General features: G+C 42.2%; 2 protein-coding genes across 2 annotated transcripts; one reads left to right on the forward strand and one right to left on the reverse strand.

Moving 5' to 3' along the window:
* Positions 1-11,122: 11,122 nt before the first annotated feature.
* Positions 11,123-12,077, reverse strand: LOC141912302 (uncharacterized). The gene is made up of 3 exons (XM_074803546.1): positions 11,825-12,077; positions 11,474-11,723; positions 11,123-11,389 (listed from the first exon to the last, which is right to left on the reverse strand). The coding sequence occupies exons 1-3, from the start codon at positions 12,026-12,028 to the stop codon at positions 11,136-11,138; spliced, it is 708 nt and encodes a 235-aa protein (XP_074659647.1). The 5' UTR covers positions 12,029-12,077; the 3' UTR covers positions 11,123-11,135.
* Positions 12,078-14,050: 1,973 nt separating this feature from the next.
* Positions 14,051-15,034, forward strand: LOC141911631 (uncharacterized). Its single transcript, XM_074802619.1, has one exon. The coding sequence runs from the start codon at positions 14,051-14,053 to the stop codon at positions 15,032-15,034; it is 984 nt and encodes a 327-aa protein (XP_074658720.1).
* The last annotated feature ends 4,983 nt before the right edge of the window (positions 15,035-20,017 follow it).

The raw sequence follows: 20,017 nt of genomic DNA on the forward strand, positions 1-20,017 counted from the left end.
TAAACCACGGAGATCTTGGAAAAAAATTCTCTGAAATATCAGCATTTATTGATCTCTCAAGTATTCTATATCTGATACAGGTGACGTGATATTGGACTCTGTGAGAAATTCTGTAAATGCTTCATCTCAGTCCAAGTCCGAGTCCGTCTCCCTGTAATTACGTTCCCCTCTTGACACTTCCGGTGTAGCTTACTGGCAACTCGACGAAGTATTGTGCATGATATTTATGACGAATACTCATCAAAATACCCTCAGAATAACCCTAAACCCCTCCAGATACCCCCTCAATTGACGTACGATTGATGTCAGATGACGCTTGATTGAAGAGACTCGCGACATTCGACTCTCGATTTGCGACAACTATCGACTTGCCAACTACGGAATCTGACACTTTATTGGTCGGCTCCTGGCAAAATCGGGCACTCGATACGCGCGGCTCTTTGCAATATCAGAAGTGTGCGCTGGCCAGAAAAGTAAACACTTCACTGAATGAAGAGCCCTCGGTGAATTCAAGGGCTGTAAACTAACACCTATAATTGCACGGGGGTACTAGTAGGTGTTGTAAACAATAACAGATCACGTTTCAGCCAATCAGCGCTGCTGGCTTTCTTCCCGCCGTCTTTCTAATAGATTGAGACTGTTGGAATCGGTAATTAGCGCGTCCCTGCTGGGGAAACACCGGTAATAATTATTACCGCAGAGATGACAATTATCGCGGAACAGATCATAATCAAACCCGACTATTCCTCACACCAACTTCTGAGTCAATCATCTCCATCCGACTATGACGTCACTCGGGCGAAAACTAAGCCAACTTCTGGGTCAATCATTTCCATCCCCCTATGACGTCACTCGGGTGAAAACTAAACCAACTTCTGAGTCAATCATCTCCATCCGCCTATGACGTCACTCGGGCGAAAACTAAACCAATTTCTGAGTCAATCATTTCCATCCGCCTATGACGTCACTCGGGCGAAAACTAATGAATTACATTGATTACAGGTGATTCTATGACGTCATAATGGGATGAATAGTGGTTATACGAATAAAGGAAGGAAAACGAATGTTTCCTTGAACTCTTGGGTCTCATCAACGATCACCCACCATCTAACAGACCACTATTTCTATAGAACTACCCGACGAAACGTTGTGTGTGACCTGTGAGTTTTAATCCCGGGAAAATGAAGATCTGAACCGACCTAATCTGAACCGACCACGAACACAAAACCATGAAACACACTTATCTTATACAGTCATAATGTTCAATTGGGGATTAATTGACACGTGGGTTCCTCAAGGAGGTTATGTAAGTTATATTAATAATACTCTTCTGCTTATTGTATACAATACAATCAGTAATTAGTATTGACAGAAATATCGATTTTGAAGCCCTAAAGGGTACTTCACAGAGAACCCCGACAATCGGAGTCCCGTTACCGTGGTAACACATGCGAAATTTGAATATTCGGTAATGACGCAATGAAATTTTTTTAATAACGCGCCCTTAAGGTCGTCTTGGTTTTGCAGACACGTGACTGGGCCACGCGTCGTTAGTTGAATAAGAATCGAACATAGAGTTACAACCCCTCAAGGGTCACCGGGTTATTCGATGAAAAATACTTTCAATTAGATCTATCATCCTGGCTTTGAAAAGATAATTTCAGTACGACACTGCTGCCCCCTGGCGGCAGATGATTTCTCATCGATGATCGCTGGGAAACAGAAATATGAGCTCGATCAGATCTGTGTTGGTATTGATTTATTTGTGTCGGGTTTAGTGACGGATCCGATAAAATAAACTGCCAATAAACTGCCGTATTCAATAAAATATCGAATTTGAATTTGTATCGTCGTTTTCAATAGAGACGCACGCGATGATACTGATCGCCCTCTAAACCCTCCTCCCCACGGGGAGGAGAGGGGGGGGGGGGCGGTGGAGACTGTAGTAAACGATAATGATTGAGCGAGACGATATATCATTTGATGTTTGGATATTCATCTCGAAGTTCAATCAGAAATATCAGATATATCTGAGAGAGGAAAGAGAAACCCCCTGCTGCTGCTGCTGCTACTAGTCTCTTCCGTCTTCAAACGATTTCTGCGCAGACGAATTTTTAAATTTCAAATTGTCGTCGGCCGTTATTTCACCGTTATTTTACCCGTCAGGCTTTGTAATTGTCGTCTGTCTCGATCTATAATTGCGTTAAATCGTCTTCAAAAGATTCGATTATTAGACTCGAATAACTCTTAATCTAGGATTAATTCTAGACCCAGTTTTCAACCCTATTATCATTGTCGTTCGTATATTTTAATCCGCGGGATTAATACGCGATTTACCCGTAGGATTAACTCATACCCGAAGTACGTTCCTCCTCTAACAGTCAAAATTTTACATAATTTTCCAATTTTTAATATCATATTATATCTATATATGAATTATTCATATCAAAATGAATAAAAAAGGTGTTTGCGAGTCGATTTAGAATGTTACTTTGAAGGTTGTGATTCAAACTCGACCCGGAACTGACTCGTAGTCACCCCCCGGAGACTTGTAGATGCTGTATTCACACCGGCAGAGCACGATCCAATAACGAGATTTGACTCCAGAATACTTCATATTTATTACAGTCAGTCCGTGCGACTGCGTGAACCAGAATCCGTGCTAGAATTCATAATCTCAAATCAAACGTCTATAAGATAGAATTATGGAAATAATAGTCGGCTGTTGGTTTATTGGGGCAATGAATCGAATCGTGGAAACTGCAAATCTTTCAACCCGACGAACGCCACTCAGGTGGTTTCAGGTGTCTGTTTGAGGTCGGTCGGAGCTGGGAGGTGGGAGTGCTCCCTAGTTGGAGAGAAGCGGCCTCAATGAACAACCGCTTCAGTTGTAATCAGTTCATTTTACTTAGTTTACTTACAAGTGAATCGCATACTGGTCCCTAGAGGTCGCTGGAGGTCACTTCTTATCACTAGAGATCACAACGTGGTCACTACTCGTCACTACTGGTCGATAATAAATATTCGTATTCGTATTCGGTTACTAGTGGTCACTACTTGTCACTTCAAGTCGGTAAATGTCGCTATTAGTCGATAGATGTCACTACTGGTCAGTAAAAGTCAGTACTGGTTACGTTGAGTCACAACGCATTACCAGAGGTCACTTATTGTCACTACTCGTTGATAGATGTCACTACTGGTTACTACTAGCCAAGAGAAGTTATTACTAACTGGTGGTCACTACACTGGTCAAATTGTTTGGTCACTAGTGGTCACTGATGTTCACTACACTAGTCAATAGAGGTCACTTCTGGTCACAGGTGACAACTGGTGGTCACTATCAGTAACTAGTGGTGGTAACTGTTGGTCACTTCTAGTAAAAAAAGAGGCCACTACTGGTCAATAGAGGTCACTACCGGTCACTACTGGCAGCTAGGAATCAATTTGTTGGTGTTAAGATGTGTATGTTATATCTGAGCCGGAATTTCTGTTTTCTATCAGGTGTTAATGAAAACATTCTCGACATAATAGAACCCAAGCGCGTTCGCGTTCGCCTTATTGGTTCTATTATTACTGTTGGCGTCAATATGTAATTATACGTGACGCCCTACGGCGCGGGCACCAGTCTAACGCGGCGAGCCGGGTACCAGTCTTATAATAAATTACATTACTGAAAGTCCTTTGTTGAATAAATGAGCGGCTATTAGCAGTAATTCCCTCTCCCCTACCGATTCCCCCTCTCATCCCCCCTCCCAGCACGCGCGGCTACACGAATCTGAACCCATCTTTGCTCGATCGCTACAGATCACAGATACCGCGTACAAGTTAACCTCGAAAGCCCTCGGGTCAAATAAGAAACTGTTAAATCCGGGTTTTGTTAGTGAAAAGAGGCACCGCACCTGACTGGTCATCAGTCATCACACCTGACCGGTCAGCGGTCACCACACCTGACTGGTCAAGGCTCACCACACCTGACTGGTCAGCGGTCACCACACCTGACCAGACAAACTCTTTTACTCCACCAATCAATGCAGGTCTATGGACTAATTGTAAGTGTGTTTCATCTGTAGAGGGTTGTGGGTGAGATACGTAGGGTTAGGGTAACGGACCATTGTGGGTTAAGCAGGGAGTTGTCTTACATCTTTGCTGGTTATGGAAACTAACATCAGAGATATCTAGTTTTTGAATATATATCTAGTATTGAAAGGGAGGAGGGAGGGAGAGGAGATGGGTGGAAGAAGAGAGAGAGAGGGGGATAGGGAGAGAAGGGAGGGGATGTGGATAAAAACGAGGGGAGTGGGGAGGGAAGAAAGGGAGTGGGGAGGGAGGGGATGGGGAGAAACAAAAATGGAGTGGGGAGGGAAGGTAGGGGATTGGGAAAAAGCAAGGAGAGTGGGGAAGGAAAGAGGGGATTGGGAAAAAACAAGGAGAGTGGGGAGGGGATGAGGAGAAAAGAAAGGGGAGTGGGGAGGGAAGAGAGGGTGCCGGTGAGGAGATGGGAAGAGAAGGGGTGGGGGCTCGTTGTCAAAACAGGCGCGAAATATCAACTCCGACAAACAGTAATCATGAATACAAATTGAAGATTGCTGATTTATGTTTTTGTTTGACGGTGTTGAAACAGACTAAAGAAATGATTTCCCCGCGGGAGCCGAACTTCATTAGACACGACAGAAACAAATAAATAGACTCTGAAACTGACAGAGACTAAATTAGTTTTAATATTCGCGGCAAATTTCATGCATTTCTTTTCAACTCATCTGCGCACACCGCGCACACCGCGCGCACCCCGAATACCGCGTACACCGCGCACGGATGTGAATTCTATCGCGAAGTTTTTCGAATGTTTTTGCGGAATCTTCTTGGACCAGTTTAACGCTTATAGATTTAGTATCAGTCTAAGTTAAAATGGTTCTATAGCAAATCTAACAACTTTAGACCAGTCCAAGCTCATTTTGGTTCTATAACCAATCTAACAACTTAAGAACAGTCTAAGCTCATTTTGGTTCTATAACCAATCTAACAACTTAAGACCAGTCTAAACTCATTTTGGTTCTATAACCAATCTAACAACTTAAGACTAGTCAAGGCTATTTTTGTTCTATCGAATCTAACAATTTAAGACCAGTCTAAGCTCATTTTGGGTCTATCAAAAACCAAATCTAACAATTTAAGATCATTCTGGACTCATTTTTATTGAATGTAGCCATTATAATAATAGTATTTATGGATACAAGTTTGCGACTGCGGAGCTCGGAATAGATCCGTAAAATTAGCGTGATTTCAAAATGCGGAGACTTAAAATCGAGCGTTCATTTCCTGATAGTTTGAATTATCTATAAATAGAGGATTAATTTTGGGCTCCACCCCGGAAAAGCAATATCGCTCCAGCCTCGACCCCGGCAAACAATAACCGCATCCCAACCGGGTAATTATTCATACATCACAACAGTATTGAATATAAACCGGGGTCTTCAAGATTCATTCATTATTTGAATTAGATGACATTCTACGAAATTGTCGGTTATTACAATATGAATATCACGTTATACATTGGGGCCACGACCCGAGGGCTGAGCCAGGGCGGGCTGCAGTTGCTCAAAAGTTGGTTTAAGATAACGGATAAATACCATAGTAGTAATGAACTTGCAATTACAAATGTCAACTATCCACTGGTTAACTCTGACCAATTTTTGGGCAAGGCCCCTGGATTTTGGAAGGTGAGGGACCAGGGCTCCTTTCCCAGGGAATTTTGAAATTTTGTTGATCTCAGAGGCTATTTGACGGCTGTCATTCGGGAATTATTCGTATTTGTTATAACATGAAAAAAAAACATTTAGGGGGGACGGCCAGTGATTGACCATTGCTAGGTCTCTTTAAGCCTTTGACGAATCTTCAGGCCCCAGGCCCCTACTTTAGGTATGTGAATGATCTATGGGCCCCCGGGAACCTTCCGGGCATGGGACTCATCCTCGGGCACATGACCCCCTACATTTACTAGTTCCAATAAGAATTGTTTAAAATTTCATACCGCCGTAGATTTAAATTCGCCTTCAAGTTTGAAATCATTTTACTGCCCTCCAAGATTTGATTTATCGATTTATTGATTTATTTATCGAAAAATCAGAAAAATTTTTGATAACTAATGTTTGAACTCACCGAGTAAAGAGGCAACGCTAACGATTAGAAATATCCGTCTGCTCATTGTGCGGCTAATTCAGAAATCTTCCTCTAATCTTCGAATTTCAAATTCAACCGTCAACTTTAATAACCGTCAACTCGGAAAAGTTACTCTGATCTCAAACTACAATGCGCAACATCTCTCTATTTATTGCTGATCCTCGACTACCTGTCACCCCTCTAATGCAATCGATTCATCCATATCTACACCGCTAAAACGAACGGGTGATGCCTTAAACGGGGCCATACCATTCATCCACGGGTTAGCGAGTAGTTTCCTGAAAATTCCTCGTTTCACCAATGCGCCATCTGGCGTAATCGGGTGTAGTAGGACGACTAGGAGTCACTCGTTGGAAATTATTTACGAATAACTCCGAAACTAGAAAGCTCTAAGTTGGCCTTGGATTAAGTTAAAACTCTTATTTGAATTCTGGTATGCATTCCTTAGTCTTGAGTTTGGACAAAAAATTGATAAAAAAACGAAACGAAACGATTTTCAATTGAATAAGAAAAGTTTATTGTGAATTCATTCAAAAAACTGAAGACAAGATTGAGTTCCGAATAGTTCCGAACAGTGCCGAGTAGTTCCGATCATATAAATGCTATGTATTTATTTGTATCAATAATAATATTAGAATCTTGATAATTAATATATTACGCTGTGATTTGAAAATTAGGCGAATTTATCTACGAATTTCCTTTTTTTCCCTTTTTTCCGGACGAAAAATATTTAAAAGTCTTCGAAAATTCTCGAAATCAAACGATAAACGATTCGTCTGATGACGTCATCACTTCGACATCCTTCCTATCGATAAATGAAATATGTACAGCAGCGCGGCATGCGCGCGACTTATAGATGGCGCTGGTGTGCTGGTAGTTTAGAAGAAGATCTGGTAGATTGAAGCGATCACAATCGGTAGCAAGGTGCCCGCCACCGTACCGGAACCGGAAGCAGGAGTTGATGCTTTCGCAATAGTACCATTAGTCGCAGCTGAGAACATGAAACAAATAAAATGTTGTGAGTTATAGAATTGATTGGGTGAAAACCCCCTTTGACCCCCACTGGCTCTTACCCCTCACTTGACCCCACTTACCCCCCCCCCCCACACTTGACTCTTACCCCGACGACCCCTACTGGTCCTAACCTCCCCTCCCCAGTCCTTACCTGGAGTACTGGGACTACCAGTAGTGCTTGCTTGCGATAAAACAGTCGTAATCAAAATCATCAGCACCAGAATAAACATCGACAATACAGTTAGGTTCATCGTGATCGTCTCGTGGCGTTTATTCAAATCCTGGTAAAATATAGATTTAAAATTGATAAAAAAACAGTACGATCACCAACAGGGTTCGAACCCGAAAAATACCGCACAATATGATTCCTAGTCGCTCAGTCGACAATTACGTATCGTAGCAACAAAACACAATAGAACAAGAGAGAAGTTGAAGTGCGGGTCGGGTTTCCGGGAATTCCAGAGGAGACAGCTGAGAACTTCCTACTCGACTGACTGGCATTCCATAGTTCTCTCGATCCTCTCGCTTCTCGCTTCTCACACATTCCAATACGCATTACGCATAACACAATTAGACGGTAATATTTCTATTGTGTGATTTTTTATGACATAACTAAGATGCCGACAACACCTCGACGACGCTCGGATGCTGGAACGATATATAGTGTAAACCAGTGCAAATAACAGCGCCATAGCTGCTGCTGCTGCTGCTAGTGCTGCTGATCCTGCTGGTGCTGATACTATGGAATTTATAGGTTCTGAAATAGTTAAATCATTGTTGCTGTCTCTTTCCTCTCTCTCTCTGGAGCTTAGACTGGTCTTTGTAAGATTGGTCATAGAACTAGAATAAGTTTAGACTGGTCTTAAGTTGTTAGATTGGCTATAGAACTAGAATGAGTTTAGACTGGTCTTAAGTTGTTAGATTGGTTATAGAACCAAAATGAGCTTAGACTGGTCTTAAGTTGTTAGATAGGTCATAGAACTAGAATGAGTTTAGACTGGTCTTAAGTTGTTAGATTGGTGATAGAACTAGAATGCCCTTAGACTGGTCTTAAGTTGTTACATCGGCTATAGAACAAAAATGAACTTAGACTGGTTTCAGGTAATTAGATTAGTTTAGACTGGTCTTCAGTTGTAGAATTGACTCCAGACCTAGGTTAGTTTCGGAGACCAGAGCTACTTTACCCGGCGATTCGGACTCGAATTTACAAACAGAAAATAGAGAACGGCCATGTACAGTGAAATCCATACGCATTTCAAAAAACACGTATCTATCTACAAATTGGGTAAGCCTATAAATTGGATAACTATAAAACGGCTGAGGCTAATAGATGGGATACTTCTTCAACTTCCAAATAAGGACAATCACAACCGACGTCTTTAGCGGCGGAACGGGGCTGCGTGTTAGAACTATGTGTCTAATTGACACGTTGAATAGATTAGTGTATCTTACCCTAATATTATGATAACCTCAAATAAAACGTACATTAATTCCCACCCGGCGTCAACCTTAAACTTTCTATTCTTTTATTAGACAAATATATAAAAGATATATATTCATGTCAAACCAGTGTTGCCTCTTGGGTCCAGTTCCAATTGACTCTAACTCACAACTGGGTCCTGCGTTCAGAGTTAACTCTAACTCACAACTGTGGAACTGGGTCCCGAGTTAACTTTAACTCACAACTGTGGAACTGGATCCTAAGCTCACAGTTAACTCTATACTAGGGATAGCATGCAGAGTTAACTCTATTAAAAACTCACAACCGTGGAACTGAGGTTCCGAGTTCAGAGTGAACTCTAACTCACAACTGTGGAACTGGGTCCTGAATAAACTTTAACTCACAACTGTGGAACTGGATTCTGAGTTCACAGTTAACTCAGGATCCAGTTTCATAGTTGTGAGTTAAAGTTAGCCGCTCAGAGTCCGAACTGGGTCCTGAATTCGGATTAAACAAACTAGAGTTTTACAAACAAATTAAGGAGTGATCATTATTTAGATAGCAATCACTGTTTTATCATATACAGATAGGGGTTGATGGTTTATAACAACAAACGTGTGACTGAACTCTTACTTCCTCGATTATTGTAACCTTTGTATCTATCAAATTATCCTTTACGCACCCTATCCTGGTTCGAATATCTGTATATTTATATATAGACCTTGTTCATAGATCCTGGTTCCCGGTAAACCAAAACCCCGAACTATATTCATTTATGTCGTGCAAACATTCACAAATGAATCACTATTGAAACTAATATCGAATTCGTTTTTTTTTCTAGAGAGATCTATGTATGGATTGCTTCTCACCAAAACCTGGTATCAGTAATAGCCACCAACCTCTTTCTTAACCCGGCCCCAGCCTTTCCCGACCCCAGCCCAAGCACCCGCTTCTTTCTTACCCGGCGCGGACCGATCTACACCTCTCCAACCCCAGCCCAACCACCCACTCTACCTGGCCCAACCACAACTTCTCCCCACTCAGCCCAACCTAAATTTCTCCAGACCCAGCCTCACCTTAACTACTCCGGCCCCGCCCAACCTCAACTTCTCCACACCCAGCCCAACTTAAGTTTCTCCAGCTCCAGCCAAACCTAAACTCTTCCTGACCCACTCCCTCGTCCAACCTCTCCCAGCTCGTTGTAAGCCTACATGTAGTGGACGGATCTTTTTAGGGGACACAGACAAATAATTGCAGGTCATTTTGTTCTAGAATCTCTGTTTATGTAGATGCTTAGAAAATGGTCAATTTATTTCAAACATTTTCTTAAAATGAAGTCGATGGAATGATTTTATTTAAATCGAATTGAATAAGTTTCGTTTTCGTCAATTTCGCTATCAAGTAATCATAAACATTAATAAGATAAATACCCACTATCTACAAATTAAAAGAATTTAAAAACAAGAAATTTATTAATTCGAACAATCTAAGATATATAAAATACACGACGTTTCGATCTCACCCTAGAGATCACTGTCAGGTGAGATCATGTCCACACCTGACGATGATCTCTAGGGTGAGATCGAAACGTCGTGTATTTTTGATTGAATGAATAAATTCTTGTTCTTTTAATCTGTAGATAGTGGGTTTTTATCTGATTATCCGTTCACCACGTTTGAGTGTGGTTATCGTTCTATAAAAATTAATTTTCTAGCAATTAAAAATCGACAATAAATTCATTAATTTATTTCCGTTATTTGTAATCTCGAATGCGACTGAATTCTCGATCGGTTTCTTACCTTAAGAAGATAGAGATAAAGTGTCGTAGAGTGAATCGACCAGGGTTTCACGTGTCTCACCGCCTCTAATCAGGGTTAAACAGGATTTCCGTCATCATCAACCAAACATCTATATATATTTATCGACGTATCATTTGTATCGCACGAGTCCATTACATACCAGAGGGGGAACAGGTCGTCACAGGTATTCCCTGGCTTATGTCGACAAGCGAAGCGACGCCTACCGACTCCTACCGACGCGACTGAGAGCAACCGCGATCATCGCAGCCCAGCTTATGTCGACTGCACTCCGATTCGCGGCAACTGAGGCCGACTATCGGGATACGAGATCCTCGCAGTTGCTTCACTGCTTATGTCGGTTACGATTACTGGCAACTGCAACGGCTCAAATGGTCACGTGATAAGCATTTTGAGAATAAGTTTTGAATTATTTTGAATTATTAGGAAATATATTTCTATTAGAAAAGCTATTTCTTACAGATCTTTATCTTTTGGATTCTGTTGTAAATACAATGTGATAGCGACATCATATAAAGATGGCCGCTCACGCCATAATTCTACGAATTTCGTTTCTAGATCATTTTAGAAACAACTTACTCTACCGTTTTCAGACCGAATTTAACAGAACAAACTTTTTAAATCATCACGAAATTTTGTTTATTTTCCTTCTTTTGTTGGAATGAATATTTGCGAATATCTTATTTTCACGGCTGTTTATTTTCGCTCGTATAATGAATCGAATTGCCCGAGTGTTTAGAGTGTTCGCCGCCAGGGGATATCATGGCGCTGATCAATTGGCAAAATCGTTCAGTCTCGTGAAATAGAAATGAGGCACATAGTACTGTTCGCGAACACCAGGCGGCGCATGTGATAGCAGTATAACCGGAAGCGGAATCTAGCACCGGGTGCGAGTCGATGATTGGTTGGGTCAATCGCGCACCTGTGAATGTAGCCGTATCTGGAACGAAATCACATCAGAATAACCTAAAACCAGAATATCCTTAAACAGAGAAGTCAAACTCCGTAAGGTGGCGCCACTTACCGGCAATCATGCCGCGATTGGATCTGAATACGGCTCTCAATGAAAATTGGCGACAGATCACGTCGATTGGTGGCGCTGCGAACGTATCCCCGATCGAAAACTGATCGATGCTTAGTCCGCTGAATCTAATCACAGTTCTTCTGCACGGCTGTTGACCCTGCAGACGTCTGTACGACACACACTGACCTTGATTAGAACGACGTTCTTCCCCGGTCACGTGTACCAGAGCCATGACGTCACCGGCTTTAACCTGCAATCACAGATATTGACGTCATCAGTTCGCGGTTGAATTGAAATTGACGCATAATCGTAAATACATGTACTTATATATCTCAGACTTAAAACACTTACTCGTGGTTGTTCCTGTGGTGAATATAGTGTGACTCCAAGTGAACTAGCCTCTAGTTTAGTCTTAGACGTCAGGATATAAACGGCGTGAGTCTCGTTACTATTTCTAGTCCACGTGGTAATCCAGGAGTAGTGCGGACTAGTTTTGACGGCGTAATACTCCCAGCTTATTATACTACCGTCAGTCGGGAACGTGACGTCATCCATGAAAAACGCTTTAGCATTTCCGTCATGTTGCGAGGCTAGTATCGGCTCGTCTCCGACATAGATAGTAGGATAATCAAGTTGCGATAGTGCTGCCACCCAGCGAAAAAAATGAGCATTTATTATCTGGACCCGATTGCACGTTTCGAATTAGACCCACGGACCGTCCATTTAGTACGTACGCACAATAGGTGGAGGGGTAGGTCTGTGCAAAATGTATACGTGCGCACGGGGGAGGGAGGGGAGAGAGAGTGGGAGGGGAGCGAGGGGAGCGAGGAGGTATCGAATGCGACATCGACGATTTTAAAATTAATACGAATATTCATTACACACATCAACCATTGCCATGGTATATGGAGGAAAAATATTATACATATTTACTAAAACAACTCGGTGAAAAAAATAATCTAAAAAATAGAGACATATCAAAATGTACAGAAACTATTTACAATGTTTTACTGTACTATTGGAGGAGGATCTTTACACATCTATGAGCCTGTTTTTTTTTTTAGATATCGGGGGTATTGAAGGTATTCTCAATTTCAAGTAGTTTTTGCGGGGTTCATCAAGCACGGTAACAGTCGAACGGAAAATGCACCTAAAATATCATTATGCTTGTTAATATACATTCTATCAGGTCTGTCTAAATGAAGGCTTGAAATTTACCCGACACGCCACCTATCCGCGGAAAACCAATACGTGTTCCGTTCAGCGACAACGGAAGTTAGAAATATGCAGATTTTTTTTTTTGCGTACGTACTAAATTGATGGTCCCTTACATTATCAGTTCAAGCATTTAAAACTACATTCAATTCAAACATTCACTGCGCCAAATGAATCCACCTCCATTTTGTAAGAAATAAATAAAAGAAAACAACTTTTCAGTTAACATTTTATGTAAGTGCAAACAGTTCAGTTAACTTAATTCTTCACACATAACACTGTAACTTTAACAAGAACCTCGTCTGATGTCTGACGTCACCATAGAGTTGGGTAGGACACTGAAGATCGTCCGAGTCGTAGGTACAACCACTTCCCGCACTAAGTGAAATGAAACCTGTTAGTCCCCCCCCCCAAACTTACCAAAATACGAGTTCAGAAACAACCATATAGCTGTGGTTAGTAGCCATAGTCTGCTCCGTATCGGCTCCATGCTTGTCTCTCAACCCCGGCGTCCTCACCGTAAATACCGCACTACTAAACCCAACAATTATTATCCAATATTCAATCAATAACCGACCATTAAAAAGATCGATACAGCGATTAAACAGTCAACTAACTATTACAATACATTTCCTCTCTCTCTCTCTCTCTCTCTCTCTCTCTCTCTCTCTCTCTCTCTCTCTCTCTCTCTCTCTCTCTCTCTCTCCTCTCTCCTCTCTCCTCTCTCCCTCTCTCCCTCTCTCCCTCTCTCCCTCTCTCCCTCTCTCCCTCTCTCCCTCTCCCTCTCTCCCTCTCTCCCTCTCTCCCTCTCTCCCTCTCTCCCTCTCTCCCTCTCTCCCTCTCTCCCTCTCTCCCTCTCTCCCTCTCTCCCTCTCTCCCTCTCCCTCTCCCCTCTCCCTCTCCCTCTCCCTCTCCCTCTCCCTCTCCCTCTCCCTCTCCCTCTCCCTCTCTCTCTCTCTCTCTCTCTCTCTCTCTCTCTCTCTCTCTCTCTCTCTCTCTCTCTCTCTCTCTCTCTCTCTCTCTTTCTCTCTCTCTTTCTCTCTCTCTTTATCTGCAAGGCCTCTATAACAACAGTAGAAACGCAGTATATGAATAAATATATATATGCATATATACATACTGACTCCTATGACTAAATCAACCGTTTGTGGTTTGTGGTTTATGTATTTAAAAGTTATCAAACAAACAACAAACTGTTAAAAGGTTCCTGTTGCTGATTGGTTGCTTTGATGTTAGATTTTGTATATCTGCTGAACGGATTTCTTAGTAATACAGTTTTATCGTTTCAAAATAAAAAAAAGGTTCCTGTTGCTGATTGGTTGTCTTATCTAACGGATTGCTCAGTCGTGTTCTGTAGTCGACATGATGCAGTCGACTGCAAACGTAACCAGTCTAAGGCCGATAGGACGTCCATACGCTTCGTATTACCTATTGGACGGGTTACGCTTCTTACACGGGTCAACGCTTCACGTCGCTACTGTTTCTATGACTACGATCTTCGGTCTAGGTTTATTCGGAAACGCGGCGACCTTTTTCATAATGACGTCGCGGCGATTTCGGCATCTTTCGTATGCGATCTATCTGACAGCGCTATCCGTGACGGATTTCGGCTCGACTGTGTTCTTGACGTGTTTACCCGTTTTGAACTACTACTATGTGAAATTTCATGGATCTCGGCTGGTAGATTTCCAGAACAGGGTTCAGTGTATTCTATTTGAAATGCTAGCTTCTGAGTTGATAATCTGCAGTTCGTGGTTCGTCGTTATAATCGCCGTTGAGAGATTCGTTCTCGTGTTTTTCCCTTTCACGGCGCGAGTCGTCTGCACGGCGAAGTTCGCTCGTTCGACGTTAGGCGGCGTACTCGTCGTTAACGCGCTAATTACCGCAATAATCGACACGCGAACTGGGTACACCGACGCGCTTGGTTGCCACATAACCTTGAAACACCAACAGCGCGCTTTCCTATTTTTTGTAACCTACGTTTACGTGATTCCGATTTTAGTCGTTATTTTCGCGAATTCCGCGATTTCCGTAAAACTTTACACGAACCGTCGATTCGGAGGAAACGAGGCTAAATGCGCGAAAACGAGGCGCGCAACGGTCATGCTGTTGGCCGTTTCCAGTGTTTTCTTACTGACCGCGTCACCAACTACAATATATACCTTCATACCGAATATAGGTGGCGCTGCTATGAAATTGATCTACGTAACCCTATCGTTGCTACTGAGTTGTAACTACGCGGTCAATTTCTATGTTTACTTACTCATGGGTCGGGAGGTTAGGGGTTATATTTACAAACGGGTTATCAGCTGCAACAACGCATGGACCAAACCCGGTCGATTGTGATTCCACGAATGTCGCACGGCACCGTGGACGTTGCACCTGCGGCTTTACATCTCACCCCTTTCAGATTTCCGGACATCAGAGGAAAGCAACGCGCCAGATATTTAAATCTTTATGCATTGTTTTAGACGATAACTCGTAATACATAGACCCGTCAGCAGACGATTACTCGTAATACATAAACCCGTCAGCAGACGATTACTCGTAATACATAAACCCGTCAGCAGACGATTGCTCGTAATACATAGACCCGTCAGCAGACGATTACTCGTAATACATAGACCCGTCAGCAGACGATTACTCGTAATACATAGACCCGTCAGCAGACGATTACTCGTAATACATAAACCCGTCAGCAGACGATTACTCGTAATACATAGACCCGTCAGCAGACGATTACTCGTAATACATAGACCCGTCAGCAGACGATTGCTCGTAATACATAGACCCGTCAGCAGACGATTACTCGTAATTCATAAACCCGTCAGCAGAGGATTTGGTATCGTCCGAATGATCGTCAATGTTTATATCGTTTAACTCACAAATCTGTGTCGTATCGTGAAACTGGAACGATACGCATAGTGCCGTTCTCTGACACCAGGCGGCACAACTTATCATATTGTGACCGGAATTCGATGCTATCACGTGATTCGGAGTGAGTTTAACGTTTTCCCGACCGTTTGAACTGAACGATTTTGAAATATAAGTAGAGTCACTTATAGACGCAGTAGTTGTAGACGCAGTAGTTGTAGACACGGCAGTTGTAGATGTGGGAGTTGTAGAATTATCTGTAAGTAGAAATGAATTTTACCCAACACGGTGACCTCATTTAGTGACGTCACACGGGGACCTCATATGGTGTCCTCACATGGTCATACCGATGTTAAATTCTTACCTAATTTAGCTAAAAGTGAGAATTTTTGACAAACCAAATCCTGCCCGACACTCAAATTATAACTGTCTCCTATTTTAAATTGATCTTGCCTAAAACCTGTGAGTCTTTCGGTTACATCGACACAATTCTCCAGGCTCGAATTTAATCTTAATGTGGAGATACATACGCCTAGATGTAGTGAGTAAGGATCTTCGTCATCATGAGTTATAGCGATAAGGTCTCCTGCTTTGACCTTCAAAATACAATTAAAGACATCCAATTTATACGAGTGTAACCCATGTTTTCCCTCTGATGCAGGGGTGTACAGCTAAGCATACATCGACAAAGCGACTGGAGACAACTAGTTGCTAGTGAGCGAGTACCCCGCGCACATCGAAAATTTAGTAAAAACCAGCAACTGCGTGGCTCATGCCGGTCGCTAGGTCCATAGCGCACACATCGACAGCAACTGAGATGTGGTTAAGCAAAAATGAGGGCATCACAAGTCACGTGACAAATAGCTTTGTTTTATTCAGTTACAACCATGTGTTGTTGATTATGGAGCGCTCACATCGACGGATATGAGAGCAACTGAGTACAACTAGTTGCTCAAAAGTAGAACATGAGCAACTGGGTGGAACTGGAGATAGATGGACGCTAACCAGTCGTAAGCTAACTCACATCGACACATTCGAGCAACTGATCGTATCCAGCCAGTTCCTCTCATGCGCCGAAAACTGCCCGGCAACTAGTTGTCTCCAATCGCAGTGTCGATGTGCGCTAGGCTTAAGAGTGTATCCCAAGTGCACCCCACTTCCTCCCCTGGGGTAGGGGTGAGGGGGATGATTGGTTTACCTGCACGTCGCTACTCAAACGGTTGTATTTTTCCCCTCCACTGCAAGTTTTCTTCTAGAAGTCAACACTAGGTGGCGTTGTGAAGTGGTTGATGTCGATTCTACCCGCCAGGTGGTCACATAACTTCTACATGGTCTCACTTGAGTCAAAAAATATTTCCATCCGAGCAATGCGCCATCTACTGGGAATGTGTAATTATATAGAAAATAAGTTTCCAAGCCCTGAATTGTACCGATGTCTACAGCCGGGTTCCCGAACTCAATAATATCAGCACGATTTAATTCTGGACCTAAAAATAACATACCTAAATAATCAACATATTCTGAATTGATTATCAGATTGATTAGAATTAATTTACATATTTTGAATAGATGATTTGATTTATTAGAATACATTGTCTGTGTATTGTGCGCTTTCTCAGGAAATCAATACAACTGTTCATGCGTATGGTGTAAATATTTTATCGATTTAACAAAAGTTCTTCGACAGGAAGGAATATAATTGTTCGCTTATGTATATTTTACCTCGTAGCCCACAGGTTTCTACAGAAACTCCCTGACAATGAACTACCGGGGTACTGAATGTTTCCGCGTAACGGGAATTTTATTAAAGCAGTTCTTCGATACAAGATGAAAACCCACTATCTACAGAATAAAAGAATTTAAAAACAAGAATTTATCTATTAGTCGATCTAGAATATTGAGAATACACGACGTTTCCGCGATCTCGCCCTAGAGATCATCGTCAGGTGATCTTTAGGGTGAGAGCGTGGGATCTAGTTCTTCGATTTGTTTGGACATTCTAATGATAGATTCACCTGATGGAACTGATGGCCACTTACGTATGACATCATTAGGGTATTAACTACAGGGCCGGCGTAAGGTATGAACTATAGCTCTGGTTCGTCACAATTGTGCGTAAAATTTTGAAAAAATGGACTTATGATACGCATTCTGGGAGCATTTCAGAATGCATTGTAATATTCAATTTTGTTTCGTTTCCATCAAGCTCTATAGCGGTGTCCCGTGCACCGAAAATTTTTGGAGGTCACTATTTGCCGGTTGTATAGCCACGCACGTCAATAGTATTATTGTCATGGCCACTATCGCATTGTGGCGATATACACCCGACATTTCGGACTCTATATAGTGTGGGTTTTAAACTTATCATCTGTTCTCCACGTCAGAGTGTACCGGGGCTATTCTACAATTATTACGATGATGATGATATCAAAACATTATCTTTGATTTGTAGCGTCTATATCTAATTACGTTGATGATGATAATATCAGAACATTATTTCTTATTTGTGGCGTCAACGCTGATGAAAATGTTGAGAAGTTGAGAGGCAAACGATGATTCAACTGCAGAAGAAATAGCCAAAAGAAATTGCCGACGGACTTAGTCGTCGCGGCGCATACAGTGGCTTAGTAGGGGTGATAAACCGATTGCTCAGTGGATAAAATGATTCCTCAGTGGATGAAATAGAGTTTCCACATCATGTTATATGTATGAGTCGATGAAATAAAATCTTGATTGAAGGTCAATAGCAAAATTTGATATTCATTTCATTAGAATTAAACCCATAACTTAATGGGACTGATTGCAGGAGGCTTTGACCAGTTCCACACCCGTTTTTGTATAATTCAATATTCAAAACCGGGCTTTCATTTTGCCGCTATTTTCTACTGAATAATTCTTTCGCTAGTTTTCTAAACGTGGCATTTGTCAGAAAAAATACGACGAAATTGAAACTGGAATTTATTTGTGAGAAAATTCTCTGGATCGAGGTCATAACGTCGGCCGTTACTTTCGCGTAGTCTAAAATTCGATCGGCAACCTGAGGCCCTTCGCAAACTAGAAACATAGCAACCGTCGCAAAGGCCAACATGGCCGCCTTCAATTCATGCTTCCGACTTGTGCCGCTAGTGTCGCTTGTCCCGACCGACGGCGTCGCCATCTGGCGGCGTCTTCGTGACGATTTAAATATAGCGTAAAGTAACGCTGAATTCATAAAACAAAGCGTTACAAACGGTATAATCACTATAGCAACAGCGTTCATAATTATTCTCTTAAAAATACGGGTAGTTTCGGAGGCCGGTAAAACTAAATTAGTCAACATCAACCGGTCGTACGGGCACCTGAAATAGACGTAACCCAGACGTTTAAACCAAAACCGAAACATCTGAGACAAAACACAGAATACGAATAGCGCGACGGTCAACAGGTTACAGCTAAAACGCGTACAGTACACACGGCCTTTAAACGGATACCAAATTTGAAACAACCGTTCACCGCAGAGAACAACAACGAACCAATTGCGGAACATCTCAACGATATGTTGAATAATGCTAAAATAGAGCGGAATTTCCGGTACGATAATCCGTTCCGACATGTAGTAGAAATATCGACCGTGTACGGCGAGACCGATGTACGTGTGACCTTGAACGAACACGGCCAGGACGAGTAGATAAACGATATCGATACCGGAGACCAGGGTTAACAGATAGAACGTCGTCAAACGTGATCTAAACCGACAGAATACTCGAATTGTGACGATATTTAGAGGGATTCCGGTCACCAGTAAAACCGTACCGATAAACGCGTCGTACCGAACAGACTGTAACCTACAGCTTGTATCAGCACCACTCCTAGACCCGTTAGAAACGAACCGCATCTTACGGATTGTCCTGAGTATGAGGGAGCCTGGCGTGACGGACAGGAAGATTGCAGTAGCTGCCTGAGTTATCCGGAGTAACTGCCTTGCGTAAATTCCTCGGGTCTCTAACGGATCTGTTCCTGTTGCCAATCAGCCAATCAGCGTTCAGCCGATATAAAAACTAGTAATGGTATTTTTATATCGGCTGCTAACGGTCTCTAATGGACTAAAAGCCCAATATTCACCGGAATGCATTAATCCACGAAATACGATTATCTAGACTTTATCTAGTCTAAACTGTTCCGGAGTCGGTGAATACCTCCACTGGGGAACAAAATAATATGGAGAATCTATGTCAATCTGTTCCTAGCCTTTAACTTGCCTTCTCTATCCTCCAGGAGCGAGTGAGAAGGGATATCATTCTCCTTCCTGCAGGGGCGACGATTTGAAGATTCTGCGGGGGATTTAATCTTTAGCAACAGATGGGGTTTTGGAAACTGTCAAATAATGCAGAATTCTAAACCACGAAAAACTTTGAAATTAATATATGCAAATTTATTCATGATTTACCGTAATAATGTTAATAATGATCTGAATAC

This window comes from Tubulanus polymorphus, chromosome 10 (genome assembly GCF_964204645.1).
Source record: "Tubulanus polymorphus chromosome 10, tnTubPoly1.2, whole genome shotgun sequence".
NCBI lineage: Eukaryota > Metazoa > Nemertea > Palaeonemertea > Tubulaniformes > Tubulanidae > Tubulanus > Tubulanus polymorphus.

Coding starts and splice junctions, on each gene's coding strand:
- LOC141912302 (XM_074803546.1), bottom strand. CDS start 12,028: ATGGATGACGTCACGTTCCCGACTGACGGTAGTATAATAAGCTGGGAG. Junction 11,724..11,824: donor CACCACAGGAACAACCACGA/GTAAGTGTTTTA, acceptor CTGTGATTGCAG/GTTAAAGCCGGTGACGTCAT. Junction 11,390..11,473: donor CAATCGCGGCATGATTGCCG/GTAAGTGGCGCC, acceptor ATTTCGTTCCAG/ATACGGCTACATTCACAGGT.
- LOC141911631 (XM_074802619.1), top strand. CDS start 14,051: ATGATGCAGTCGACTGCAAACGTAACCAGTCTAAGGCCGATAGGACGT.